Source organism: Phyllostomus discolor, chromosome 8 (assembly GCF_004126475.2).
Source record: "Phyllostomus discolor isolate MPI-MPIP mPhyDis1 chromosome 8, mPhyDis1.pri.v3, whole genome shotgun sequence".
Lineage (NCBI taxonomy): Eukaryota > Metazoa > Chordata > Mammalia > Chiroptera > Phyllostomidae > Phyllostomus > Phyllostomus discolor.
The window spans coordinates 1,502,428-1,528,618 of NC_040910.2; the positions used below are offsets into that span (position 1 = coordinate 1,502,428).

Below are 26,191 nucleotides of genomic sequence, written 5' to 3' on the forward strand. Positions count from 1 at the left end.
TCGAAGATCCCAGTCCCCACCCCCAGAGACCCCTCCTCCCCTCCCACGCTTTTCCCCACGGCACCTAAAGACGTCACCCCGGTGCCTTGCTTACCGAGGGCGCTCTGCACTCTGACACCGTCCTGAGCTGGGGCTGTGGTTCCCCCCCCACCCCATGGCTGCAGGCGAGCGATGGCCACCACGGGGACTTTCCGCTGAGGCGGGCCCAGGGAGGGGCGCTGCTGCGGCCGGCGGACTCCGCACTGCGCGGGCAGGTCAGAGAGGGCGCGAGGCGAGGCTGCCGGCCGGGCACCGTGTCCCTCCGTGCCGGCCCCCCAGGGGAGAGCGGGCCCAGCCAGGTCTGCCGCACAGGACGGCTCCCCAGACCCGTGCCCCATCCCCAGGGTGGAACCGTGGGCCCAGGGAGAATCAGCGCAGATTCCTGGCCGTTCTCTCGGGTACCAGTCCCCCCACAGCGGACCCCATTGCAGACAGAGTCTCCTCGTGGTTCTGCCCGCCTGACACACTCCGGCAGTCCTGAGGGTGGCTGCTGTCTGCCACCCCCATATAAGCTCTGTGGGCGAACAACGTGGACTGTTTTCTTTGCTGCTCTCCCCCCGGCATCTGGAACGGGCCTGGCCTACGGTAGGAGCTCAGGAGATATTTAGGGATGAACAAGTTTTTAAAACCTAAGGCACGGGAGTAAATATTAAGGATGGCAGGAAAGCGAAGGGACCGATACACGCTGACGTTCCGGAAGAAAGGGTCCCGTAAAATAGAAGTAAGAACCCAGAGGGGTCCCATGGACGGGCAGGAGGAAGGGGAAGCGCAGTCCAGGCCACGAGCTCGCAGGAGCGAGGTCGAGAACCAGCGTGCTGCGTGCAGCGCACTGGAACCCCCTCCTCCCCCCCCGCCCCCAGCCCCGGGGTTAGGAACGTGACTGATCAGCGGCGGGCCAGTCACTGCAGTTTTGTAGCAGGTGGCTCCCAGGGAGGAAACGGTGTTTCGGGAAATCTCATCCTTCACAAACACACTCGGACGACTGGACGGGGGGGTCAGGACAGCGGGGCGGCAGCTCCGTCCTATCGTCCTAGGTTAGTAGTGTGACAGTGGAGAAAGGGTGGTTACAGCGTGCAACTGTAGAAATCCTCAGCGCTGTTCATTGATGTTTCTGATTCCCTTCCTTCTAAGCACATAGTAGGGCTCCACCTCCCCACCCTTTTGGAGCTGGGTGTGGCCGTGAACTTGCTTTGGGCCATGAAGCAGGAGGCGGTGTGACCAGGGCCACTGCAGAGCGGACGTCCTTAAGCACAGGCGTGGCCTAGAGACGGGACACCTGGTGCAGGCCTCGTTAGCCCGGGTCTCTGGAGTGGACGAGAGAGTGACAGGAGGGAAACCCTTGCTGCTTGGAGCCACGAACTGACCACGGCAGTTTTAACTCACTGACAAATCTTTGTACCCACGCTTCAAGAGACAGAGCTTCGTGTCCTTCCCTTTCAGTGTGGCCAGGGTTTACTAACTCCCTTCTATCATGTGGTGGTTGTAAGAACATGGGGGCCCCTCTGCTGGGTGACTCCTTTGGGGGCAGCAAGCCGCCAGACCACAAGGACACTCATGCGGCCCGTGGAGAGCCAGGTGGTGGTCACTCCCCAAGCTCGTGTGCCGGCCAGCTTGGGAGAAAACCCGGCAGCCCCATCGACCTCCCAGCTGCGACGTCATGAGTCCTGGAGGCAGTGAAGTGCTCGTGGAGTGCTCGTCCACGGAAGCTGCCTCAGATAACGAACGCTTGCTGCCTTCACCCCCTTGACGCCAGCTGATACCCAGCAGCAGACGACCGACGCGTTGGCTAATGCAGAAACGCACCAGAAAGTTAACCTGGAGCACAGGGAGACGTCGGTGCTAACTCCAAGGTCTTGAGCTCTGGATTACCCGGAAACCCTGTGATCTCTCGGACCACCAGACCTCGATTCCGCTGCAGCGTTGAGGCCGGGGCCACCCCGCACAATAAATGCTGGGGCCTTCCTTGTACGTGTGCACCAGCTGATCGGTGTTCGGAGCTAAGAGGAACACTCCTAGACAGAGGGGCAGCTCTCGTCGCCTTCTGTGGGCGCTGTGCTCCCGTAGCGACCTTCCCAGCAGCGGCAGCGGCAGCAGCAGCAGCACACCGCTCACGCACTGGGACCCTCGCATGTTAAGTGACAAGCAGCCCGAGAGCCGTTTCCTGACTCCATCCCCTCCGGCTCGTCTGCACATTCCCATGCGAGGTGTGCAGCTGACGCCGTGTCTCTGATGCCCACCCACCCCCGGTTTCCACACTGAAACCACAGGAGCGAGCAGGGAGGGGAGGCAGCACCGATGAAGAATAAGTGTCTGTGATGTACTGTTTCAGCTCGTGTATCGAACGCAGAATTAAAGTGCGGCCCAGCCTTCATTTGATCAGTTCGAACACCTTCTAATTCACTATCAGTTTTTAACTCGACCTGTTGCCACATGATCTTGTTGACGGGAGAGACCTGGTTCTTCTTGCTGACGCATATAAAGAATTACAGATCAGCAAATCTAGCAGTATGTAATCAGTTTATTATTGGTCCACTTCCATGGAAGAGAATAGGACGGGGTAGAGTAGTGGGTGAAAGGGAAAGTTTCAGGGCAAAGCAGGGTAAGAACAGCAAGAGAGGCTGGAGACCGGGGTGGCAAGCCCTTGGGCAGCCTGTGGCCAGAGGCCCTGTGGCCCGAGAGCCAAGAGCACCCTGAGCCCCCAACAGAGACAGCGAGTCCTTTGTTCTCAGGACTTATATAGTTGGTGGGATAGGAGGGGAAAAAGTTACATATTCATTAATGGGTAAATGTGGTGCCAGTTTTCCTGCAGGTCTGCTAGCCCGAATCCTTATCTTGCTCCAGACCCCACTCGGTCATCTTGTTGTAAAACAAATATGTGACAGTTAATTAAAATTGGGGCACTTTCCAAAGTTATTTATGGGCTTTTTCTTAAGCATCAGGGACTCCCTCATAAAATAGATGGTGACCAGAGGTAGGCAATTAACCAAAGTTGTTTTATGGGCTCTTTCTTTGGGCACCAGGGACCCTCTCCCATGTTTAGACCTTGGGATGAAAGCACAGTTTCAAGGCTTTCTTTCCCAGGTAGTGGAAATGTTACATAGAATTTCGAGGACTTCCCTTCTTTCTTGCTAATATAGTGTTTCTTGTGATGCTGGGACACCTGGCAATATTATCAGACCAGGCTCAGGACTGCTGAGTTAGCATGTGAGACTTGTCTCCTTCCTCCTCCCTGCCTCGGTTTACTGTTTATTCCACCTAATTGGTAAAAGGCGTTTCCTGGCAACCAGGGTGCTAGATGCTGGCCAGTGACAGGATTGGAGTCTCCGCATTCTTCTGCTTCAGTCTCTCCTGAGCGTTCCAGGTCCCAAAGACCCGGCGTCCCAGTGGATACACGCATGAGGCTCGGCCTCAAAGCCCCACACGTGTGTTGCCATCTCAGCCACAACTTGCACGCTGACGGTGGATGGGAACCACCACTAAAGCTTTGCTTAACACGCGGACATCCCAGACGGCAGCATCGCGAGTGCGTTTGTGTTCAGCTCCATTGCACAGCAGCTTCATGTTTACAGGAAGGCTGGTGCGCGGCCTGGCGACTCTCTGCCATAGCCACACCGTGCGCCCTCTGCCTGCAAGTCGCCAAGGGGGAAGGCCGCGAAGGTCCCTTCGGGAGAAAAAAGCTGTAGCCACGTGTGGGACTGAGTTTAGCCAGGTGCAGTGTGCTGGTCCTCTCACGGCCCACGAAACACCCGCCACTGTGTCCGTCGCACACCTGAGACTCACACAACGCCCCGTGTCCGCTCTGCCTGCACTTTTAAACAGGGAGAGGACAGGCGGGCCGCACCTGCGGGGCCGCCCGGCGCGCTCCCACCCGGCGGCGGCGTTCGCGGCCGCGCGCACACGGCACCTGCGCGCACACGGCACCTGCGCGCACACGGCACCTGCGGCAGGGCAGCCCCTCCACACTCACACACAGACCAGCTCGTCCCGCGTGGACTAATCCACCAGAAGGGGACACGCGGGGAGCCGTCGGCCCGCCGTTTCTACCGTAACTACCCTGAAACCAACTGGGAACAAGCGCGCCGACCACTCCAGGTAGCCGGCACCCGCCCGTGGCTGGAGGACCGGTTCTCGCGAGAGCCGTGTGGCTCCGCGGTGTGGGTGTGCGCGTGCGCCGGAATCCGGAGCCGGGAGAGCTGACTGGGGGCAGGAGGCGGGAGGTGGAGCCGGGACAGAGCTGGGAGGGGCGGGGCGGGGCGGAGCAGAGGTCCCTTAGGCCCCGCCCACCACGGCGCGTCCCCGGAATGGCGTCATCCGCTGTATAAGAGCGCGTGCGCAGAAGCGCTCGCCCTTTCCCATCCCGGCGGCGGTGTGTGTGGGTCAGTGTGGGATTTCGTGCCTTGTGCGCTGAGATGGCGGTTGGAAGGGAACCTCCTGGCTCAGTCGGAATGCAGCGGGCCCGGGGGGCGTGCAGTGAGGGGGCGAGGGCAGCTGCGGCGGGCTGCGGGCTGGGGGGCCCGAGCGCGCTCGGGGGCCGCCCGGGTCGCGCGGCCGCCTCGTGCAGCCCTGGGCGCTGAGGCCCAGGCCGCGCGCATGCGCTCTGGCCTGGCGAGCACCCGGCGCTCCGGGCGAGTCCGCCCAGGGCGCCACGTGGCCCCGTGAGTCTGCGGCCCCGCGGCGGACCCGGACCGCTGCGGCCCGCCGGCTATGCGAGAGCGAGCCCCCTGGTGAGTAGTGGGGTGGGCTGCCGCCGGCTGGTGACTTCGCGGTTGCGGGCGTCCATGTGTCTTTGGGACCTGTCGGCTGTGGCAGTCTCCCTTCCTAGCCATGGAAGAGCATATTCTTGTTTATTGGCAAAGCTGTCACCATTTAATTGGTATCAGATTCTGACTTGCACAAGTGACATTCCTCGCTGTTGCGGGAGGGTGCTGGGTTACTGCGCCGAGATCGGTTCTTCAAGCGTTTTTCCATGAAGGCGGACTCCTTGTTCCGATGGGTGGCGGAAAACATGACAACAAGGTGCGCTGCTTTTTTTTATTCCTGTTTCAGAGCTAACCGTAGTGCCGAGGACCGGGAAGGCCGGCATTGGCCCGTTGGCTGCCATTTTGCAACCGGAATGGATAATTAGCCGAATGAATAGGAAGTAACTGGAACTACCTACTGATATCTCAGCTTTGTGAGTCGTAAAGCTGTCCTTCTCTTGCAGGGACTTAGAAATCCAGCGGCACGAGGGGGGTCTCGACAGCTCCTGGACTGAGTGGCAAGTGGTGTTGTGGAAACAAAAGAACGTTCCGGAAACTATCAAGGCCTGAATGTTACCTCTGTCAAAGAGAGTAAGCTGGTGAATTCCTTGTTGTAATGAAATAAAATGCTTGGTTCTTCTGGACATTCAGTGTGCCCTGGCTGATTTAGTAAGTGGGCAGGTAGTGCAGAGAACAGGGAACCGACTTGCCCCCTGTTCTGCTGCTGGGAGCGTGCGTGGTGGCGATGGGGGGGGCGGGGGCATGGTGGGGGGTGACGATGCGTGCAACCCAGGGAACCCCGGAGGCAGTCAGCAGTCACTGTTCACCAACCACAGAAGAGACGAAGGCAACCACACAAGGTGAAAAGCTATGCACTTTATTTACACAAATGGGCACTGAACGCTGGTATCCTACAAAAGTCACACGTTTATCAAATCAGCTAGAATAAAGGCATATTTTAGGAATCCACAGTTTGTCTTCAAGGCTGGGGGATGTGGATGCCATGTGTTAACAGTTTGAGGTGTCTCACTCTCGCCAGCGCTGTGCTTGAATCCTAAGGGCAGCCTGGGAGGAAGTTCTCACCGATCAGGGCCTGTTCTTCCCAGGCCCTTGTGCGGACGGGTGGTCTGCAGCTGTCTCTGAACGGAAACCCTTGGGAAGTTTCCGGTATCGAAACTGGGCTTTTAGGACAGGTACAGTGTTAGAGTTGCCGTTTCCAGTTCACAAAGGAGTCAACTGGAGAGTGAAGCACCATTGGGGTAGCACTGGTTGCTTTACAGAGCTGAGGGTTTACCAAAGAGGACCATCTGATGGGGAAGGGAATTAACCGTTCTTAATCCTGAAATTCTCATTGGGACCACTTTACCTTTTATGCCTCTCTCCCTCAGCTGTAGAGCTGCAAACTGCCTCAGATTTGGGGGGATGGGGTCACTCCAGCATCCTGAGGGGCATGCATGCCCTTGAGATGGGGGCAGAGACGGCACTGCCAGCCAGAAAGTCCTGCCAAAGGTCCGGAGCGAGCAGCTGTCCTGAGAGCCAGAGGGAGGGGATGGGAGTGGGGAGGACATGGGCATTGGGACCCACCTTGGGAGTTTGTAGTCAAAGCCTTTCACCAGCTCGCTCACCCCAAGCCCTCTCGGCCCGAGTTCTCATTCAGAAACTAGGGGTACTGGGAAACCCGGCAGCTTTCGGTGAGCAGTGCAGTGTGAGGTGCCCAAGCCCAGACCCAGTGGGCGGGTGACACCAGATGGAAGCTGGGTGTCCAACTTTGGGGCATCTCGACCACATGTTAAATACACAAATTCTAAGAAAATGAGCAAAAAAAAAAAAAAAAAGGTTTTAAGTAATTGATGATTTTGTGTTGAGCTGCATTCACAGCTATCCTGGGCTGTACGCAGCCCACAGAGCCACGGGCTAGACACCCCTGCCCGGGTCTTCCCCCCTGTGTAGCCCGGGAAACCTTTTCAGTGCAGCACATGGGACCACCAGCCGAGCCTTAGGAGCTCCACAGGTTAAAGTCAACTGCCATAAAGTTGCGACAGATGGCACTCAGGTATTGCAGAAAACAGCATAATGCTGTGGAATAAACATTTATTTTACCAAGTTATCAGTCTAGAATGGTTAAAAGGAACCAGAGTAGGGGTGTTAACTAACAGAATGGATAAATTAGACTGTGTGTCCAACAACTGGAAGACATTCTTGATTGCGTTACCAGGAACTCCTCCACACCCCGCTGAGAACACACAGGGTAGCCAGAACACTGTCCTCACGGTGGACACGGTGCTCAGGACAAGGCACGGTCAGGGGTGCGCCGGGACGGCGACCCTGTCCCAGTCTGGGAACTGAGCAGAATCCCAGCACCTCCTGGCCCCGGGTGTCCACACGTGACCGTCTACAGAGCTCAGGTGCCTGAGGGTCACGTCAAATGTGGGCACGTAATAGGAATCCATGTATTAGTGACTCAGTTACAAGAAGGTCTCCCAGTAAAGGTAAAAACAGCCTTATTGCACGGTCGATACATACAATAATCTCCCGAGGATTCTGAGAAACTGGCAGAGAGAAGGCTCAAATGAGAGTAAGTGTAGTGTCCACAGAAACTCATCTTGGGCCGTGGCTGTGACGAGGCTGATGAGGGACCACCAGCACTGCATGAGGTATCTAACCACCGCCCACGTGGCACATTGTCTCAGGCACGGGAGGGGCACAGTCTTCCACCCAAACCACAAACCGGGACCTCGGTCCCCTTCTGCTGGCTGCTCTGGCTGAGTACCCACGTGGAGGTCGAAAATCTCCAACAGGTTCCTTAAATACTGTTTCCCCCTGAGGTTCCCATGGGTCACAGTTTGGTGACACTTTTTATCCAAGGTACAAAGGCCGAAACTTTGGTGTACACGCCGGGCGAATCCTGGGCGCGGCAGCCGTACCCCCAGGAGGTCACCCCGAACACCACCCAGCCGGCCCCCGGCCGCTCGCACACCAGGGGCCCCCCGCTGTCGCCCTGGCAGCTGTCCACGCGTCTGTGTCCCTGGAGGTTCCCGGCGCAGAGCATGCGTCCCGTGAACCGGCCCTGGTAGCGCTCCTGGCAGACCCTCTTGGGCAGCAGGGGGATGGCCGCTTGCTGCAGAGTTCTGGAGTAGGCCCGCCCTGCCCAAACCAAAGAGCGGCGTCAGTCAGCTGCCAGCCGGCCGGCCTGCGGGACAGAGCTACAGGTGACAGTTTCGTGCGCACTGCGGGGTCTTTACAGCAAAAGCTCTGCCGTGACACTAGTGCGGCTTCAGTGGTGGACGGTGCCGGCCCTGCCTTCCCGCCTGCACCCAGCGCCTTCCCACCGCCCTTCACCGGCCTGTGGCTCCCCACCCAGGTTCTGGGAGGGGCCAACTGGCGTCCGAGGACTTGGTGCCGAGGGAGCACGTGTGTGCGTGGGAGCCAGCACCTGAACTCCGCCCATGGAGGCCGAGGATGCTCCCCAGCTGGTGTGGTGTCGGCCCACCCGCCCCCTGAGGCCCACCCGCCTCACTGACTGGAGGGTCGGTGATAAATGACTCCCGTGTGAGCACGGATGGTGGCGGTAACTGTCCCCAATGGAGACTGTTCCCACAAAGCGGACTCAGAAACGAGGCCTGCCCCTGCAGGGACTGGCTGCACTGCCACCACCCCGCGCCCCGTGTGCTGGGGAAGCCGCTCCCTGGCCGAGTGGCTGTGGCGGGTCCCCGAGATGTCCTCTGTGACACCGAAACCCCACCCCTGTCTCTGCCCCTGCGTGCTGATCCGGAGTAGCTCGCCCTAATAAAACACGTGCTGTGACATCTTCCCCTTCTGTCATCTCTGTTGTCTCAGACGCCGTGTCCACCCGAACCACAAACCGGGACCTCGGTCCCCTCGGTGTCCACAGGAAGCGACTGACATTCCTGACGTGAGCGTGAGCACGCACCTTCTCGGCACCCGGCTGCCCCCGACCCGCACGGTGCACCGAGCAAGCAGGCCCCTGCTCCGGCCGACTCCCACACCGCCCGGGACACGTGTCGTCGGCCACGGTGGCACTCGGGATGGCCCATGCCCGTCCGGGCCCCTGCACCTGCCACAGAGGCCCTCGCACTGCTGCGGGCAGGGGAGCACGGGTGCACGGGACACGGGACCACTGAGGGTTACCGACTACCACCCGGCTGGAACTCCCCTGCGGGGAGATGTGTCCGATGCTCCTCCCAGCAGCTACCAGCCCAGAGGATTTTTAACGGACAGCGATCAGCCCGCCATCCCTCCTTATTCCCGAACCACCTGTGGGCGGGCCCTCCCCTGGGTGCGCCCCGCTCTGAGGTCCCAGGGGCAGTGTGCGCCTGAGAGAGACAGGCCTGTGCGCCTGAGAACCCCACTCCTGCCGGGACTTGGAGGGGAGCGCCAGGGGGGTGGGGGCTGAAGGAGGACCCGGTGGGTAGGGCTCCTTCATGCCCACCTCAGCCACCCGGCCTTCAGTCCGCAGTAAGGAATCCTGCCCAGGGCTCAGTGTGGCCTCGGGCTCCCCGGCAGGGACGCAAACTGCCCGGCACCACGGCCCTTTGCTGGGGCGGCTGCGGCAACGGCACAGGGAATGGGCCAGCCCCAGGTGGTGGGGGAGCACCTTGAACACCCCTCCCTCTGTCTCCTCCCTCGTCTGGGGAACCAGGAGGCATCAGGGGATCCCCCCAACCCCTTCGGCTCCGAGGCAGTGGGTGTCTGTCCAAGGGGCCCGGAGCCCGAAGGGAGACCGGCAGCACCCAGGACGTGAGCCCAATCACCGGCATGCACCGACCCTCTGCAGGCCTTCCGGAAGACTCGGGCTGGGCTGGGCCGGTGCGTTCTCACGGCCGGCCGCACCCCAGCCCCGAGTGGTGACCCAGGCCCGAGGGCAGCCAGGCCCCCGCTGGGCCCCTTACCTGTGTCTCCCCAGCCCGTGATGTAGCAGCGGGGCGCCGTCCGCTGGGGCTGCTCCCTCCAGAGCGGGAGGCAGGCCGGCAGGACGTGGCTGCCCAGCCAGGCGCACTGGCCCCGGGGGCCCCGGAGCCGGACCAGCGCGATGTCGTAGTCGCTGCTGTCGGGCCGGTACTCGGGGTGCAGGACGATCTGCTGCACCGCCACCTCCTCCTCCGACTCCTCGGGCACCAGCGTGTGGTGGTCCCCCAGCCGCACGGCGTAGCTCCGCGTGCCGTTCCCGTACCTGCGCGGCAGCGCGCGGTCAGAGGCGGGAGGGACGCGGGCTCCTGGGGACCCTGAGCCGTCTGGGCTCCTCTGTGAACTGAGCCCTCTTTCCACACCCGGCCCCCTGCACCTGGTGCCGACGCCGGCCCCTGCAGCCCCATGGACTCGCCCTCCGACCCCACCCACTGCTCTGTGCCCTCCCCCCCCCCGGCCCACGTGTCCCTCTCACCCAGCTCGGGCCCCACGGCCACTCTCTGCAAAGACCCCCCAGTCCCTCCTCCCTTCGGGGTTCTGCCGGAACCCCTGCTCTGGCCTCCCCCACGCCCGCCTCCTGGCCCGCTGGAAGTGGGCGTGAGGCTCCACAGCCCTCATCTCGGCTCCCCCCAGACGTGCAGGTCTGGCCCCAGGCCCCCCGTTCCACGCTCCGTCTTTAATGCAGTTTCCTCTGGTGCTTATACCGCTCAAGCTTGAGTTATGGGACAGTCCCTTCCCAGGTCAACGTTTTATGTCCTTCAAGATCATTAAATCACTGTTCGACCTGAAAAAAAAGTCCTTCCCGTTCTCTGAAGAAGAGCTAACGCTGAGCTGCGATAACCCTCGCATCTGGACGGGAACCAGGAACTTCGTGTCTGAAGTACACGCCCGCGGCCCGGGCAGCCTCGCGTCCGTGGGTCGCTCCATGCCCGGAGCCCAGCGACCGTCCACCACACATTCCTCCCCTTCAGAGTGGGGTTTCACCTCCACCAACCTCCATCCTGCAGCCAGCGTGGCGCGTCCCCCCGGCAACGCGGCCAGTCTTCTGAGCCCCCTTCAAGGGCCCCACTGTCCGCGTGACAAGGTCCAGGCCCCTGAAAGGAGCGACCCGCCCGCCCAGGAGCGGCCCGCGTCCACCTACTGCCCTCCTCCCAACCGGACTCTGGGCCCCTGTCCCCGCAGCTGCTGCCCAGAGAAGGGCCGCCCAGACCTGTCCCTACTGAACCCACCCACGGCCTCACTCCACCCCCTCACCCTCCTGTGGCCAAGGCGGTTTTCTCTCTCGAGGCTCAAGTCTCAAGAACCCCGAGGAAGGTCCTCCGGCCCCGCCTGCCACCTGGCCCAGCCCAGGAGTGCCACCGCTGTGGCACTTGTGCCGGGTCCCAGGACTCCGGGACGGGTGAAGGTGCTGGCGGCTCCTCGGGGTGAGGGTCCGGCTCGCTGGCAGTGACTGTCCCTCCGGGCACAGAGCCGGCTGAGGTTCCCGCCCTGCGGAGTCCGTGGGCTTCAGAGGCACTCGCTGTGGCTCTGGGCTTCTCAGGACAACAGCACGAGGAACCCTGGTTGGCGACCTTTGTTAGGGTCTTTCTGGTTCAGTCATTTTGAGCTTCAGTCATTTTGACACACTTAATTATATTCAAAAGTGCTTCCAGAATACACACTGCAGGGTTGGCCGACCCGCCATTCAGTCGTTTGCTTGGACGAAATGCCGTCGCCTCCCCTCCAGCCAACCTTGGACGGGGTTCTCAGACGAGCTCCAGCGAGAGAACACGGCGGCCCGGTGCGCCCGGTCTCCCCCTCCCCCGAGACTCTGGAGTTGAGCTGGACAGCAGCAGACACCGCGCAAGGACACCAGCAGCGGTGACGCAGGCCGTGGGGGCGGATGCCGGCGTGCTGGGGGGTCTGCGCCCCTCCCCCGGCCCCGCCCCTCCCCGGCCCCGCCCCTCCCCCGACCCCGCCCCTCCCCGGCTCCGCCCCTCCCCAGCCCCGCCCCTCCCGTCTGCTGCGGCAGCCTTCCACCCGCCCCCCACCAGTCCAGACCACGTGGGCCGGCCCCACGTGCTAACGGGGACCCGGGTGGGTCCCCCCGGAGGGAGGCTCACAGCACACGCGCAGAGACTTTCGCAGAACGTGGGGCTCACTCCCGGACTCCGGGTCACCGACTGCTGCGCCCACTCAGACGGAGCCAAACGTCTCCGTTCCACGAGGCTCCTGAAACCCCTCTCCGACCCCAGGCCGAGGTCCACCGCCCCGCAGCGGTTCCCACGGCCCCTGAGGGCGCTCTGCCCGGGGCGGCGTCCCGGGCCCGCACTGCCACGGGCGTCGCGCGGCAGGGCACCTACCTCTTGAAGCAGTGCGCGGCCGTCAGCACCCAGCAGCTGCTCAGGAGCGTGGCCCCGCACAGCAGCCGGCCGTCTCCCCGCGGGGACCGGAGCCGCAGCGACGCCTGCCAGGGCCAGCCGCCCCTGCGAGGGAAGGGCGCCCTCCATGTGCGCCCACAAGGGGCGGGAGAGCAGAGGGAAGCACCGTTAGGGCAAAGACTCGGTGGGCTTGAGGCGGGGGCCTCGGGGGACCCCCCCGCACCGGAGCGCATGCCCCCCAGCCCCGCACAGACCGCACCGTGCGCACCCCGCCGACAGTCCAGAAACAACTAACTGAGCCCTCTTCACACTTCAGGGGTGGAGGTGTGCCACCCCAGCCCCCCACCCCTAGCAGCCTGGGAGTATCCAGCACGAAGCACTGGTTTTCCGGGAGCAAGCCCGGCCAGCGGCACAGGGCACTGAGTCGAGTCCGGCCCAGGAGGGGCACGCTCCGAGTTCAGAGCATCCGTGCCTGCACGTCCTCCCACCGGCGGCTGAAGGGGCCGGCACCCACCACTGCCTTCCAGCAGCCACCTGGCTCTGAGGTCAGGGCGGGGACTGGGAACACGCCAGAGGGCGGCGGGGGCTCCGTGCGGTCCGTGTTTAATGTGAAAAAGAACACGGACACGTGACACCCCCAGTGACAGTAGTGAGCCCCGACTGTGACCCTGAGTGTCTGCCCATCACTCTGTGAGGGGGCCCCTCCCCGAGGGACGGGGTCGGTTACCTTAAGGAGTTTTTCCCACCGACGATCCGCTTCTGCCGGCGGCGCGGTGGCCGGACCCCACAGACGGACGGCGGCGGCGGGGACGCTGGGCGGGAAGGGTCAGAGTTACGCTCAGAGGCCGGGGCACGGCCACGCCCCCCCGCTGCTCCCCACCCCGTCTCCAGCGCCTCTCTCTTCCTGGCCCACGGCCCTCTCCCTCGCAGAACGGACAGCCAGCTCCTTCTCGCTGGGCACCCAGGGGCAGCGGGCACCCATGGGCAGCGGGCACCCGCTCTGAGCTCTCCCACCTCGTCTCTGAAGCGGGGTCCCAGGCTGCTGGGGTCTGACCCTTGTCCCTCCCTACCCCTGCGGGCTAGAGAGCCTGTCTGAGGTTCCGCAACAGGAAACAGAGACCACCGTGGTCGAAACCACTTGACCTTCCCACGCGACCCTCTTCCACGCCGCAGACGCACACGCAGCTGCGAGGAGCCCCGCTTGGCCTCGGGAGGGGACCCCGACCCGACCCCACACGGACTCAGGCGAGAACGGGTGGGAGGGGCTTCCTGCACCCACCCAAGTGGCGAACTGCGTTTAGTCAGCTTCCCTCGGGACAGGCCCTGCGGAGAGCGTAAGCAGAGAGCCTGGTTCGCAGCTCGTGAGGAGCCAGTGGAGAAGAAGAAAGAACGCTACGGCGTGAGCGACTGTCACAGGATTCCGGGGAGCAGCCTTGCAGGGCAGAGCGGCGTCTGTCCTCCGGGGCAGCGCGTGCGTACTGAGGGCAGGTGTGCGCCGAGTCCCTGTCTGTGCGGGAGGCCAGGGGCGGGCACCATGCGCAGCACCCACAGTCGGTCGCCCAGAACGGCCAGGAGAGGGCGGCCCAGGAGGGTCAGCACCAGCTGGGTCCCCAGCGGACGCCGTCAAACCCCACCCTCCTCTCCCAGGACGAGTGTCCTCTGGACGTCACCGCAGGTCACGAGACGTCAGGAGGACCCAGGCGCGCTCCGTCCGAGGCAGCGCAGGGCGCCCACAGCCAGGACAGTGTGTGCGGCGACAGTGAGCCCGCAGGCTGAGCACACGGGCCCTGGCGCTGGGCAAGGCACCGGGGTGCAACAAAGGGAACCTGGGTGCAGCCAGAAAACCCTCTGTTACTAAGAGTTCAAGGGCGAACCGGAGTTCATCTACGAGGGGACGCCACCAGACAGACCCGTGGCTTAGAGCGGAACTCTCGGAGAAGGTTCTGGGCGCCGGGGCTCTAACAGGGAGCCGGTCCGAGGCGCACCCAGTCTTTCCCCTTGCGGTGGCAGCTCGGGGACCAGGGAGGGCATCGGCAGGGGGCGCGGAGACGCGGGCGTCAGGGGTGGGCGCTGGCCTCCGGCGGGCCCTGTCAAAGTGGGCTGCAGGGAAGCCTAGTGAGACGCCGTGCGCCTGCTGAACGCTCGTGCTTTCCTCCCGCTCACGGAGGAGCCCAGAGACGGCTGCGTCGGTTACCCTGGTTCCGTATGTTCCAGGGGTGGCTGTGGTCTGGGTTATTAAAGGGGCGTAACGTGTGAGGGCACAAGCAGCCCCTGGGAGACACTGGCTCACACCGACCACACGTGGGTGAGCGCACAGGGCTCCCAGCACCACGGGCCTCGCGGCGTCTTCTCTCAAAAGCCCCTCAGAGGCTGGGGAGGGGGACCCACAGCGCCCCCACTGCTTTCGTCTCGTCTGCGCAGGTACAGGAAGGGTTAGAGGAGAATGCTCGAGTGCAGGTGCACCTGGGCCTCCGAAAGTCCAGTGTACCGGAACGGTGAGCTTTGGGTCCATGTAGAGAAATGACTGTCCTCTTCATGACACGTAACCCGTTTTCTCCAGAATAGCCCCTTCTCCCACGCACTCACTTACAGCGGGATTTGTCTCATGAAAACCAAACTTGGAAATGTTAAAACTCTTCCGTTTACGTATGAAACGCCTATCACTATATTACACTGAAAGACTGTTTCTCCATTTCCTGACACTTTTAAATCTCTCAGAACAAAACCCACAAACTAATTTTCTTTCCGTAATTAACTTAGAAAAGCCATCCCTGTGGTCTGAGGCGCAGGAGGAATGGAAGTGACTCTTCACCCTCCACCCTCATGTTTCGTCTCTCTCCTCCGTGTCGGGGGGGGCCAGCGCCCCCTCCAGCCCCTCCGGACGCTGGGAGCGGGGCCAGTTGCACTGAGTCCAGAGAACGCCCCGGACAGACACGGCTCATGCCGGGGGGTGGGGAGGGGGATGGGTGCACCTGGCTGGCGTGGGGCCCGGAGGGACTCACCGTGGTGGCCGCTCCCTGGGGCTCTCCCGTCGAGGTAATCACAGATCACGCCGGCGTCCTCGCTGTGGCGGCAGTTGTGTCTCCCGACGTCCTGCTGGGCGCAGTCGGCCAGGGACCCCTCGGCGCCCGTGCACCCCACGTTGTCCAGGTGGATGGGCCCTCCGCCCTCGCCGAAGTACGCCATGCCCCGCGCTCTGGCGGCGCCCCTGCAAGCACAGCGTTTGGGGGGCCGAGGGTCAGCCAGCGATGCACCTGAGCGGCCGCAGGTGTCCCTCCGTAAGGCGGAGCAGACGCTGCGGGTGCGGCGCCTCCGGGCAGCCAGGCACGCGTCTGCAACACGTGTGACTGCAACGGCGCCACGCGTCTGCAACACGTGTGACTGCAACGGCGCCGCTCAGAAAACCGGTTCCCTGTTTCACCTGGCGCATCACAGCTCTCTTCGGAATACGCATTTCTGTTCAGTGTGAGAAGGGGTCTGGCTCTATGTCTGTCCCCAAAGTAAGTGTCCCGACACCCCCTCCTGCTGTTTCGAAGGGTTCTTTCATGCACCCGTTTATCAAGCTGTGTGTACTGAAGCCACTCTAGGTTTTCTAAGTCCATGGTTCCCAACCTCGGCAGCGCCCTGAGTTATCTCTGGGGGCTGTTAAGACACAGCAAAGCCTGTGACTGTATGTACAGTGCCAGCCGGGCACCGGAAATATCGGGGGGACACTTTGTAAATCACACAGGTGTCTCACCACCACCACGCTGCACCCCTGAAACTGACACGAAACAACACTGAATTCAAATTGTCGTTGAAAACATTGCAGCAAACCCTGAGCCCCCGCCCCACCCCCAGCGACTGCTAAGGTGGAGTCCGCGGCATGGGACCCGGCAGGGGCAGCAGTGTTTACATCTCAAAGGGACGCCAACGGACAACGGAGGCCGGGACCACGGCTGCGCTGGGGGCCGCAGGCGCTCTGCCGAGCCTGCCTCACGGGGGGTGGGGGGTGGTGACGTCAGGTGAGCCTGGAAGTCCAGGCCCCGCCCTGCCCCCCCACACCAAGCGAACCAGAGGGTTTTATGAGGATGCATTTAATGTAAACGTTAATTTCCGGTTACTCTTCCCGCTGGGGTTGTGGCTGCGCATTCATCAGGTCCTCCCTCCGGCTGCAATGGAGACCCCCCCAAGTTTCCACGTCGGCCCCAGTTCCTGTCCAGTTTATTCCCAGGTTTTCTGTTTGTTTCTTTTAGTACCTTCTATGAATGAGATTATTTTTCTTATTATCGTCTACCTAGCATATAGGAACACTAATGCTTTTTAAAAACACTTACAGTTTTATATTTAAAATGCATGTATAGCCCTGGCTGGTGTGGCTCAGTGGATTGAGAGCTGACCTGCAAACCAGAGGGTCACCAGTTCGATTCCCAGTCGGGGCACGTGCCTGGGTTGCCGGCCAAAGTCCCCAGCAGGGGGCACACGAGAGGTAACCACACATGGATGTTTCCCTCCCTCTCTCTTTCCTTCCCTTCCCCTCTGTCTAAAACTAAATAATTTTTTTTAAAAAAAGAGTTACACAGGAGCTACTATAAATAAGAGCTGCCTGTCTGGTGTGACGTAATGCACACTTCCGGTGAGAAGACAGGAGAATGGAAAGACGCTACTTAGTATTCTCTACAGTTCTGAGACACACCAGCAAGCTGCCAGTGTTTCCACCCCAGTGACGTGAACTAGTTCCAAGAAATGACTCATCGGGAGCGTTCACGAGGCAGCCCCCCCACCCCCGCCCCCGAGGGAGCAGGCCCCGCACCTGTAGCCCAGCTGCCGGCAGGCCACGGCCGCGTCCTCGTCCGTCCACCCGTCGTCGCACACGGTGCCCCACTGGCCGCCGATGAGCACCTCCACGCGCCCTTCCTTCTCGGTCTCCCCGTCCCGCAGCCTGATGGGGAAGCCTGCGCCGGGACGCAGCCGGGTCAGCAGCGCCGGGCAGGCAGGCAGGCAGGCGGAGCCGGGGCGCAGGCGCAGGCGCCGCACGACACGGCTCAGGGCGTTTGTAAGGGCAGCCGCCACACCTGCCGGCCGCGGAGAGAGGGAGCGAGGAGCCGCCCAGCGGAAACCGGACCCAGCCGGCACCGCCTTGTGAGGCCGAGAGGTCACCGCGCTCCACTCTGCAGCCCCGACGGCGGCACAGACCGTGGGGAAGCCGCCGGGCGGCGACCCGTGTGTCCTGCTCGTGGCGTTCTGCCCCCTGCAGCGCGGAGGCAGCGCGCCCCCGCAGCCCACTCCCCACCCAGACTCCGCCGTCTGCGGCCGAGGGGACGCGCTCCCGGCAGACCGGCACACGCGGCCCGGCCTCACGGGGTCCCGGGAGGATCGGGGCCCTCCCCAGGCGGAGGGTGCGAGGCAGCAAGCAGCGAGGGATGAGGTCGGGAAGGACCCGGGAGCGGGTGGTGAGCGGGTGCTCCGCCCAGCCCGGTGCCGGCTGGGTGCAGGCAGGCCCCACGACGCAGGGGTCGGAGCCCGGTGAGGGACAGCCGTGCACCCTGACAGCCTGTGTCCCCAGCGTGGTTAATGCTGTGGGGGTCAGCAAGCTCCGCCTCTTCATAATGGGAAGATTTAAGCCTCGCCAGCTCAGAACGGGATGCACAGGGGGGGCCCGGCCCCGAGGCTGAAAGCGGGGACCACCCGTGGCCGTGTCAGCGCCCACCCAGGACAGCACGTTACGTGGGGATGTGCCCGGCGACGTCACCCGCTGGGTCACGCGGGGACAGCGGGGCTGCACGCAGGTCCTGGCTCCTCTGCTCTAGCTACCCCCCCTCCCCACAGGTTCCGTCCCGTCTCCTCTGCCCCCGTCGGAGGCGGAGTCCGTGGGGGACACGCAGCTGCTCATGGCTCAGAGGACGGCCTTCACCCACAATCCTCTGAGGCGTGGGCGGGCTTCTCCCCTTCGCTCCGCCGTGAGTCGGCACTAACTCAGACTCAGGGGCCGGCAAGGTCCCCGGCGGGTCTCCGGAGTAACAGGGTGTCCTAGAAGGATGGGTGGGCTCCTCACTCCAATGAGAGCCCATTCAGGGGCACCTGGGGCACCGGGTCCGGCCAGAGCGGTGGAGGGCTGGCGACCGGTGACGGACAGGACCCCAGGCGCGGGGGACGGCTCCTGCTGTGCTCAGACGCCCTCTGTGAGTCCCCCCTCACAGGCCACCAGAGCAGGGGAGGGAGGGCCGGGCAGGGCCCCTGAGCCGGGGGTCACACAGGGCGGCCTCTGTGCCACCTTTCAGGTGCTCGTGATCGTGAGCATCTTTATGGAGAAACTTGGCTTCTAGGAAAAAAAAGTAACTTTCGGAGAAACACTTTATAACGTAGGTGGAAAGACTCAAAAGACTCTCTTTTCCGAGTGCAAGTTACTGAAAACGAGGGCACCGCGGGAGCCGCACGGAAGAGCTCCCAGAGGAGGAGGAGCGTGTCACGCGGGGGGTCCTCACCCAGGGGCGGTGGCCGGTGTCCGTCGCCGCCGGGCGCGCAGGCGAGGGCCACGTCCTCGCGGTGGCTGCAGTCGTGCCGGCCCCAGGGCGCCCGTGGGCACTGCAGCAGGCCGGGCTCCCGCCCCGAGCAGCGGACCTCGTCCAGCCAGATAGGCCCCCGGCTCCCTCCGAAGGCGTCCGCCGAGGCCCGCCGGCCGTGCCTGCGCAACGGAACACACGGGTGTCTCTCCTTCCGGGGGGGCGGGGCACAGAACCGGGGGGGACCCACTAATGACGTGTCGTGACCTCGGAGGATGCAGACCGCACCGCGGGGCCCTTTCCTCCGAGGCCTCACCCGGGCACAGAGACCCAGACCCCGCCGCTCCCACCCCACACCGCGCTCCCTCCCAGGGACCCCAGGTAAACAGGAAGGTGTGCGCAGCTCGTGTCTACTCTAACACAGCCACGCAGAGCTGTCACAGACAGGACTGAGAAATTCTAGAACAACCGAGTCCCGGGAACACTGTCCATGCAAAAGACACTAAGTGGGTTTGTGAGGCAAAATAAATGAGATGTGGAGAAAGCCACCTGTGTCACTCAGTTGTTCGCCTCGATAAGAAAAACATTGAAATAGTAAACAAAAGTGTTTATGGATCTAAATCTGTGAAAGTGACACACAGCCCTCGGTCTGACAGGGTTATGAGGAGGTGATGCTTACTGAGTACTTAGTAAGTTTACTTACTAAGTTTATTAATTAAACATCATTATTTACTTGCTAGTACGTCATACCCCTTGACCCAATAATTGTAACTACAGTGTCCACGACAACTCAAAGCAATAACATGCATTTATAATTTCATGATAGCACTATTTGTAACAAAAAAAAACTAAACTAAAATTTAAGCAAACCCTGGTGTAAACATTCAGTGGAAATTATTTTGTCATTAAAAAATTACGACTATGGCCCTGGCTGGTGTGGCTCAGTGGATTGAGCACCAGCCTGCGAACCAAAGGGGTTGCTGGTTCTATTCCCAGTCAGGGCACAGGCCTGGGTTGCAGGCCAGGTCCCCAGTGAGGAGCACGTGAGAGGCAACCACACACTGATGTTTCTCTCCCTTCCCTTCTGTCTATAAATAAATAAATAATCTCTAAAAAAATAAAATAAAAATAAATTTAAACAAATTATGACTATGTAGTAAAATAAAGGTAAAAATGTGGATAGAAAAATTCCATACCCACTAGTAGAGCTATTATAAAGTTAGTCACACAAGACATAGTAATGATGGTGTAAGAATAGAAATATGGGTAGTTTTTTATTTTCTTTCTTTGCAAACTTTTGCTGGTTAATATTTTACTTCACTTTCACAAATCTAAAACGTACACATGGAGCAGGGCCGTGGCTAGCTTGGATGGAGGACACCTTCAAGGTTTAAAGGACACGTGCAGTGAGCCCCCCTCAGGCCGGGATGAGCTCCTCTGGCCAATGTTCCCAGCAGGACGCGAGCGCCGTTCAAACATTAGCTCAAAGGCTCCTCCGTCTGCCGTCCCTTCGGCCAGCAGGAGGCGCTGCCGCAGACGCGTCGTGTGGGGGCGTGCAGTGTGTCCCGGGAGCGACCCGGCTCCAAGAGGGAGGTCAGGGCGCGTTCCCAGGGCCTGCCGTGACAAGGAGGCTGTTCTTCCCAACGGGAAGCGGTCATTAGCGCCACATTCCGAGTCAGGAACCAAGGGGTCGCGGAGCGCTGGGCTCGGCCTCTGCCCCTGCAGCCGCGCTGGCGTCCGGGCTGACCACGTGCGGGAGCAGCAGGGCGTGCGGGAACAACGTCCAGCACTCACCGCAGAGTCTCGCCCGGGCGGGCACGCGGGGAGTGCAAGCCCCCCCGGGCCCCCTCCCCCGCTCCAGCCAACTACTGGGGAGACCTGGGTCGGTGGCGGGAAAGCAAAGGAGACCAACGGCAAGCACGGTGGCTTGTCAGCAGGGACAGTGCCACCGCGGGTTCCCACGCCCGTGCCCCCACTTGCAGCAGCAGGCGGGCAGGCAGGGCGGGGAGCGTGCACGGTCAGGGGGACAGAGACGCCGGGCAGGACCCCAGCGTCCGGCTCCGGCGACCCAACAGGGCCTCTGGCTGCGCCTTACTTGAAGCCCAGCTGCCGGCAGGCCACGTCGGAGCTCAGCGCGGTCCAGCCGTCGTCGCAGACGGTGCCCCACCGTCCCCCGTGGTACACCTCCAGGCGGCCCTCGCGGCTGTCCTTCCCCCCGGCCAGGCGCAGGGCCCCGTCTGCGACAGGGAGGAGACACGGAGACGGAGCCAAGTCAGTCTCAAAGGGGGCGAGACCGCGTTCTCCTTCCACTGGAACCGACGCCCGTCGAGGTCCCTCCCTCCCCCGGCGTCTTGTTCAACCGGCCTCAGCACCACTCCAGCAGCCTGAGGTCCCCGGGTCGTGGCTAAGGATGACGCCAGGCACCTGCGTCCGCACAGAACCCCTCCCCCCCTCTGTCTGGCTCTTGCTCTCTCCGTGGAAAACCTCGTTCTGATATGAGCCCACAGCGGCCACTTAGACCCCTTGGAGTTCAGTCCTGTTTGGGAGACCCCCGGGGCTGCCGTCTCCCTGCGCCTGAGCAGAGCCAGCCATTCAACCTGCAAAGCAAGAAACTCGGTGACTCGGGAGCAGCTCAGAATATTCACTGCAACAGAGAAGAGGAGGGAATGGAAGGCAGAGCGAGGCTCCTCCTGCTGGAGAGCGGGGGCCCCCACCCGCCCGCAGGCGCTCGGAGCTGTAACCACGGGGGCCCACGCCCGCCTCGGTTCCTCTGCTGGTAGGTAACTCGGATCCGAACTCGGAGCCCGTGGCCTCGGCGGACGCTGACTCCCGGAGCACCCCGTACAGACCTCCCCGCAGACACGCGGCACTGCGCATGCTCCCGCGGGAAAGGGGACTTAAAGGCCGCCGTGACGACTGGGCACCATGTAGTGCGACAAGGTCCCGCCTCCGCTCTGGCCCTACCGGGCGGCGCGCCCTCTGGAAGGGGCACTCAGAAGCGGCGGCGGGAGAGGGGGAGACGGCGTTTCACTGCGCGACGTCGCCACAGGCGTCGCTGCTGCGCTGGGTGGCTCGCTTACTCTCCGCCCCTTCAGACCCTCATCCCCACCCCCGCACCCCCCGCAGAGAGGAAGGGGCGGGGAGGCACGCCCCCCTTGGAGCTGGGCCGCTGCGAGCGGGGGCGGGGCGGGGCGGGGCCTTACCGGTCAGCGGGGTGCAGGACACCCCCGCGTCCTCGCCGTGGCCGCAGTCGTGCTCCCCCCAGGGGCTCTTGGGGCACTGCTCCACCGACAGCTCGTTGCCCGTGCAGCGCACCTCGTCCAGCAGAACCGGGCCGGCGCCCGCCCCGAAGTGGGCCTGCGTCCAGGCTCTGGCCACGCCGCTGGTCGGGCGAGACGAGAGTTCTGGGTCAGACGGCGCCGGCGGCTGGCGGACTGTCCTCACTCCCAGAGGGCGAGTGCCAGGCGACGACTGGCCCCCCCACCCTGGGCCAGCCCACCCCGCAGGTCACTCGGGACTAGCCGCACCCTGTTTGTTGCTCGTTACACCCTCGACCGTGACACGGGCCTCGAAGACAGCTGGGCGAGCCCCAACATGCACTCTCCTGTTGTCACTAGGGCCGGAACCTTGGATGTTTCCTCAGCCACGCTCCCGGCTGCCCCTCCTCCCCGAGGTGGGGTGTGTGCACGTGTGCACGTGTGTTGTAAAGTCTGTGCAACGTGAACTTGTGATCTCAGACACGTCCGAGTCGGGTCCCGGGCAGCAGGCGCCGGCACCGCGGGGCCAGCGGCACAACCGCGTCCCCTGTGCTCTATCGTCCCCCCGGGCGGAGCTGGGCCCGGTGTTGTCGCCCGGGTTCCCGCCAGGGGTGTCCAGGGGACTGCCCTGGTTCCCTTCCGCCTTCCTGCCGAGGGCAGGCCTGCGGTCACGGCTGGGGCTGCGGGCACCAGCGGGGCCCAAAGAGCCAAAGGAAGAAGCCAGAACTGCAGGCAGGAGACAGCCCGGGCCTGGTGACCACGGCGGGGCCCTGGCCAGCCTGGGGCCGGCTGCCGGGGTCTCCTTTCTCGAGAGAGAGAAACTTGTTTCCACTGCTGCCACGTGCAGCTCTTGCAAACAAACACATTTCCAGCGGAAACACCCCTTCACTCAAAGCATCTGCGCTCACTCCACTTCTCCCGCAATTCAGAGCGACACGGTGTCCTCGCACCCCGGCTCTCCAGGGATGGGACCCTCCCTGCCTGTCGAGTCGAGGACGGACTCAGACATGGCATCTGCAGCGCCTCTGAGCCTTCAGTTTTCAGACGCGGCGTCTGCGATTCAGTGCAGGTTTCCACGGCGCTGCAGCGGGGCCCGTTACGTCCACCGCCTTTTCCGGCCGCAGTCCGGAGAGCTCACAGCCAGGGCACGCTGATGGAAAAAGTTCGCCAGGTCCTTGTGCCGCAGGAATGGCGAAGTCCTGACCGGCAGACGCTGTGGCTGAAGAGGGGTTTCACCAGGTGCCGCGCGAGTCTCTCCTATGAGAACACGTCTACAACACGCCCGAAAGTTAAACACCTGAAACACCGTTAAAGCAAACACGGTGCTGCTATCAGCCGGCCCACCTTCTGTCTGAAACGCAGGCGGCACGCCCGAGGGAGCACAGAGGAATGTTTGCAGGGGAAGGAGGGACGGCGGCTGAGGCGAGAGGAGAATGAGTCAGAGAGGGCGTCGTGGTGGAGTCCGACGTGTACGGTGTAGAATCCTGCGCGCACCGGAATCACGGGCGGAGGTTCTCGTGCCGCGGGCACCGGAGGTCTGTCCCCACAGGCACCAGAGATTAACATCCACAGTGAAGTGGGAAGGTTTCAAAGAACCGAAAAGAAACTCTAACACGAATGGTATTGTCAAAAGGACAATTTTGTGAGTGAATCTGCGTGTTACATTATGGGAAATATAGTAACAGAAGAGAACGCCATTTCCAGTCTTCCAGAAAGAAGCGATTAATGTTCACTTATTAGCATTTTTAAAACTAACTGGGTAGTGGTTTCCATGCGGGTCTGTGTGCCCGCAGCCAAGAGCCGTCACCGCGTGAATGCCGCATTTACAGACCGGGGCAATGGGCCAGCTCCCTCCAGGCTGACTGTGTGTGGAGCAAACGTGGGTGTGGGAACAGCCCCCCTCCCCCCCCCCCATGCACTCCTGTGTGCTCGGCGCAACTCAGGGGCTCACTGAAACGTTCCCGGCCCCGGAGGCATCTTTCGGACACAGAGACAATGACCCCACCCCCAGCCCGTGCACGGTTGTGAGCACTGAGTGGAAGTCGGAACTCCAGCGGCATGAGCGCCCCCCACTCCCCCCACCGGGCGCTGTCAGGAAGCCCCCGGCACCTGAGGGCTCCCCCCGCCCCCACTGCTGAGGACCTCACCCAAACCCGGTTGGTATTCAGTTCACACAAGCATCACAGTTTTCATTCTCCCGCTCCCCAAAGGGCGGAGCTGGGCGCATGGGGTGGGGGGAGAGAATCCATTCCCGTCTGAACATTTCCTCGTTGTATGCTGTGAAAACTTTTCCGTACTTATTTCACAGTAACTTTAAAATAACATATCTACGGAAGTGACGTGTAGCCCCCAAGGCCCTGGACAAGCCTGTGGTGTTTTTACCGCCAGGAGGCGGTGGCCCACCAGGCCGTGAGGCCGCATCGCTCCCCTCGGGTCTCGTGCCAGGGGCTGGGGTGGCGTGGGGGACAGAGGCAGGCGGTTCCAGGGGTCTCACCACACCTGCAGCATTTCACAGAGGTAGTTGCCGTGGCCAAAACAAAACTATTTTTTAATAAAGAAAGCATGCACATCCCCAGGAAGATGTTTTTTACACCAAAATGATCCTGCAACAGTCGTCTGTAAGGCTGTGGAGAAACTAAAATGTTTTAAAGTTACTCAGGGTGGAAGGGCTCTGGCGACACCGCCGTGAGCGAGGGACCACGTGCCAGGGGACACCAGGGACCACCAGGGCCCGGACGCTCAGACACAGTGCGCGGCCAGGCCCCGGATCAGCTTTGGACGGGGCGTGCATCCAGGGCGTGCGTCCAGGGCGCCGTGAGAGCAGCTGCGGAGTTTGCGTACGGCTGGACGCTGGGTGTCGTCAGGGAGGGTTACCGGTCACTTGTGACTAGGGTGGCTTGGCGACGCAAGAAAATGTTCTTATTTTAAAAGCTGCACCCTGAACTACTTAGAGGTAAAATGTCTGTATTTTACTTTAAAATAGTTTAATATAAACAGGGTTTTTAAAAGAGGTGGGTAATGTACAGGAACAACGGAAAGAAATGGTTTGAATTTTTTCTCATTTTTTACTGTTGTTCGAGTACAGTTGTCTCCATTTTCCCCATCCCACCCACCCCCACCTCCCACCCTCACTCTCACCCCCTATGGCTGTGTCCAGGGGTCCTTTATACGTGCTCCCTGATGGCCCTTCCCGTTCTCTCTCCTGTTATCCCCCTCCCCTCCGGTCACTGTCAGCCTGTTCTCTATTTCAATGTCTCTGGTTATATTTTGCTTGTTTGTTTGTTTTGTTGTTTAGGTTCCTGTTAAAGGTGAGATCACATGGTGTTTGTCTTTCACTGCCTGGCTTGTTTCACTTAGCATCATGCTCTCCAGCTCCATCCACGCTGTCGCAAAGGGTAGAAGCCCTTCTTTCTTTCTGCTGCATAGGATTCCAGTGTGTGAATGTACCATAGATTTTTGATCCATTCACTCACTGATGGGCACCTAGGTTGCTTCCAGCACTTGGCTATTGTAAATTGTGCTGCTATGAACATCGGGGTGCACAGGTTCTTTTGGATTGGTGTTTCAGGGTTCTTAGGGTATAATCCCAGCAGTGGAATTGCTGAGTCAAAAGGCAGATCCATTTTTAGTTTTTTGAGGAAAACCCACACTGTTTTCCACAGGGGCTGCACCAGTCTGCAGTCCCACCAGCAGTGCACCAGGGTCCCCTTTTCTCTGCTACCTCGCCAGCACTCGCTGTTTGTGGATTTGTTAATGTTGGCCATTCTGACCGGTGTAAAGTGGTATCTCGGTGTGGTTTTAGTTTGCATCTCTCTGGTGGCTAGTGATGCTGAGCATCTTTTCACATGTCTCTGGGCCCTCTGTCTGTCCTCCTTGGAGAAGCGTCTGTTCAGGGCCTTTGCCCATTTTTTAATTGGATTATTTGTCTTCCTGGGGTGGAATCATGTGAGTTCTTTATATATTTTGGAGATTAAACTCTTGTCTGAGGTATCATTGGCAAATATGTTTCCCCATATGGTTGGTTCCTTTTTCATTTTGCTGATGTTTTCGTTAGCCGTGCAGAAGCCTTTTATTTTGATGAGGTCCCATTTGTTTATTCTTTCCTTCATGTCCCTTGCTCTGGGGAACATATCAGTGAAAATATTGCCGAGGGGAATGTCTGAAATTTCCTAACAATGTTTCCTCTAGGACCTTTATGGCATCACGGCTCATATTTAACTCTTTTATCCGTCTTGAGTTTATTTTGTGCATGCTGTGAGTTGGTGGTCGAGTTTCATTTTTTCGCACGTACCAGTCCAGCTCTCCCAACACCATTTGTTGAAGAGGCTATTTTTACTGCATGTTATGCCTCTGCCCCCTTTGTCAAGTATTAACTGACCGTAGGGACT

The 26,191-nt window shown here is 61.2% G+C and overlaps 1 protein-coding gene, 1 long non-coding RNA gene and 1 other non-coding gene across 3 annotated transcripts in view; 2 read left to right on the forward strand and 1 right to left on the reverse strand.

Annotated features, from left to right (window-relative positions):
• The first annotated feature begins 4,383 nt into the window (after positions 1-4,383).
• On the forward strand, positions 4,384-5,422 carry LOC118501912. Its single transcript, XR_004904563.1, has 2 exons — positions 4,384-4,763; positions 5,243-5,422. It is a non-coding gene; the product is annotated as an uncharacterized LOC118501912 (long non-coding RNA).
• On the forward strand, positions 4,814-4,944 carry LOC114504401. Its single transcript, XR_003685175.1, has one exon. It is a non-coding gene; the product is annotated as a small nucleolar RNA SNORA24 (small nucleolar RNA).
• A 1,432-nt stretch (positions 5,423-6,854) lies between the features above and the next one.
• PRSS12 (serine protease 12) overlaps positions 6,855-26,191 on the reverse strand; it is a 29,746-nt gene continuing 10,409 nt past the window's right edge. The window contains exons 5-13 of the mRNA XM_028521539.2: positions 21,750-21,928; positions 20,642-20,783; positions 18,529-18,728; positions 16,857-16,998; positions 15,067-15,272; positions 12,792-12,876; positions 12,047-12,169; positions 9,689-9,969; positions 6,855-7,922 (exon numbers count right to left, since the gene is read on the reverse strand). Of these exons, the coding sequence (XP_028377340.1) occupies positions 7,615-7,922; positions 9,689-9,969; positions 12,047-12,169; positions 12,792-12,876; positions 15,067-15,272; positions 16,857-16,998; positions 18,529-18,728; positions 20,642-20,783; positions 21,750-21,928 (1,666 nt within the window). The 3' untranslated portion in view covers positions 6,855-7,614. The remainder of the gene's footprint in view (positions 7,923-9,688; positions 9,970-12,046; positions 12,170-12,791; positions 12,877-15,066; positions 15,273-16,856; positions 16,999-18,528; positions 18,729-20,641; positions 20,784-21,749; positions 21,929-26,191) is intronic.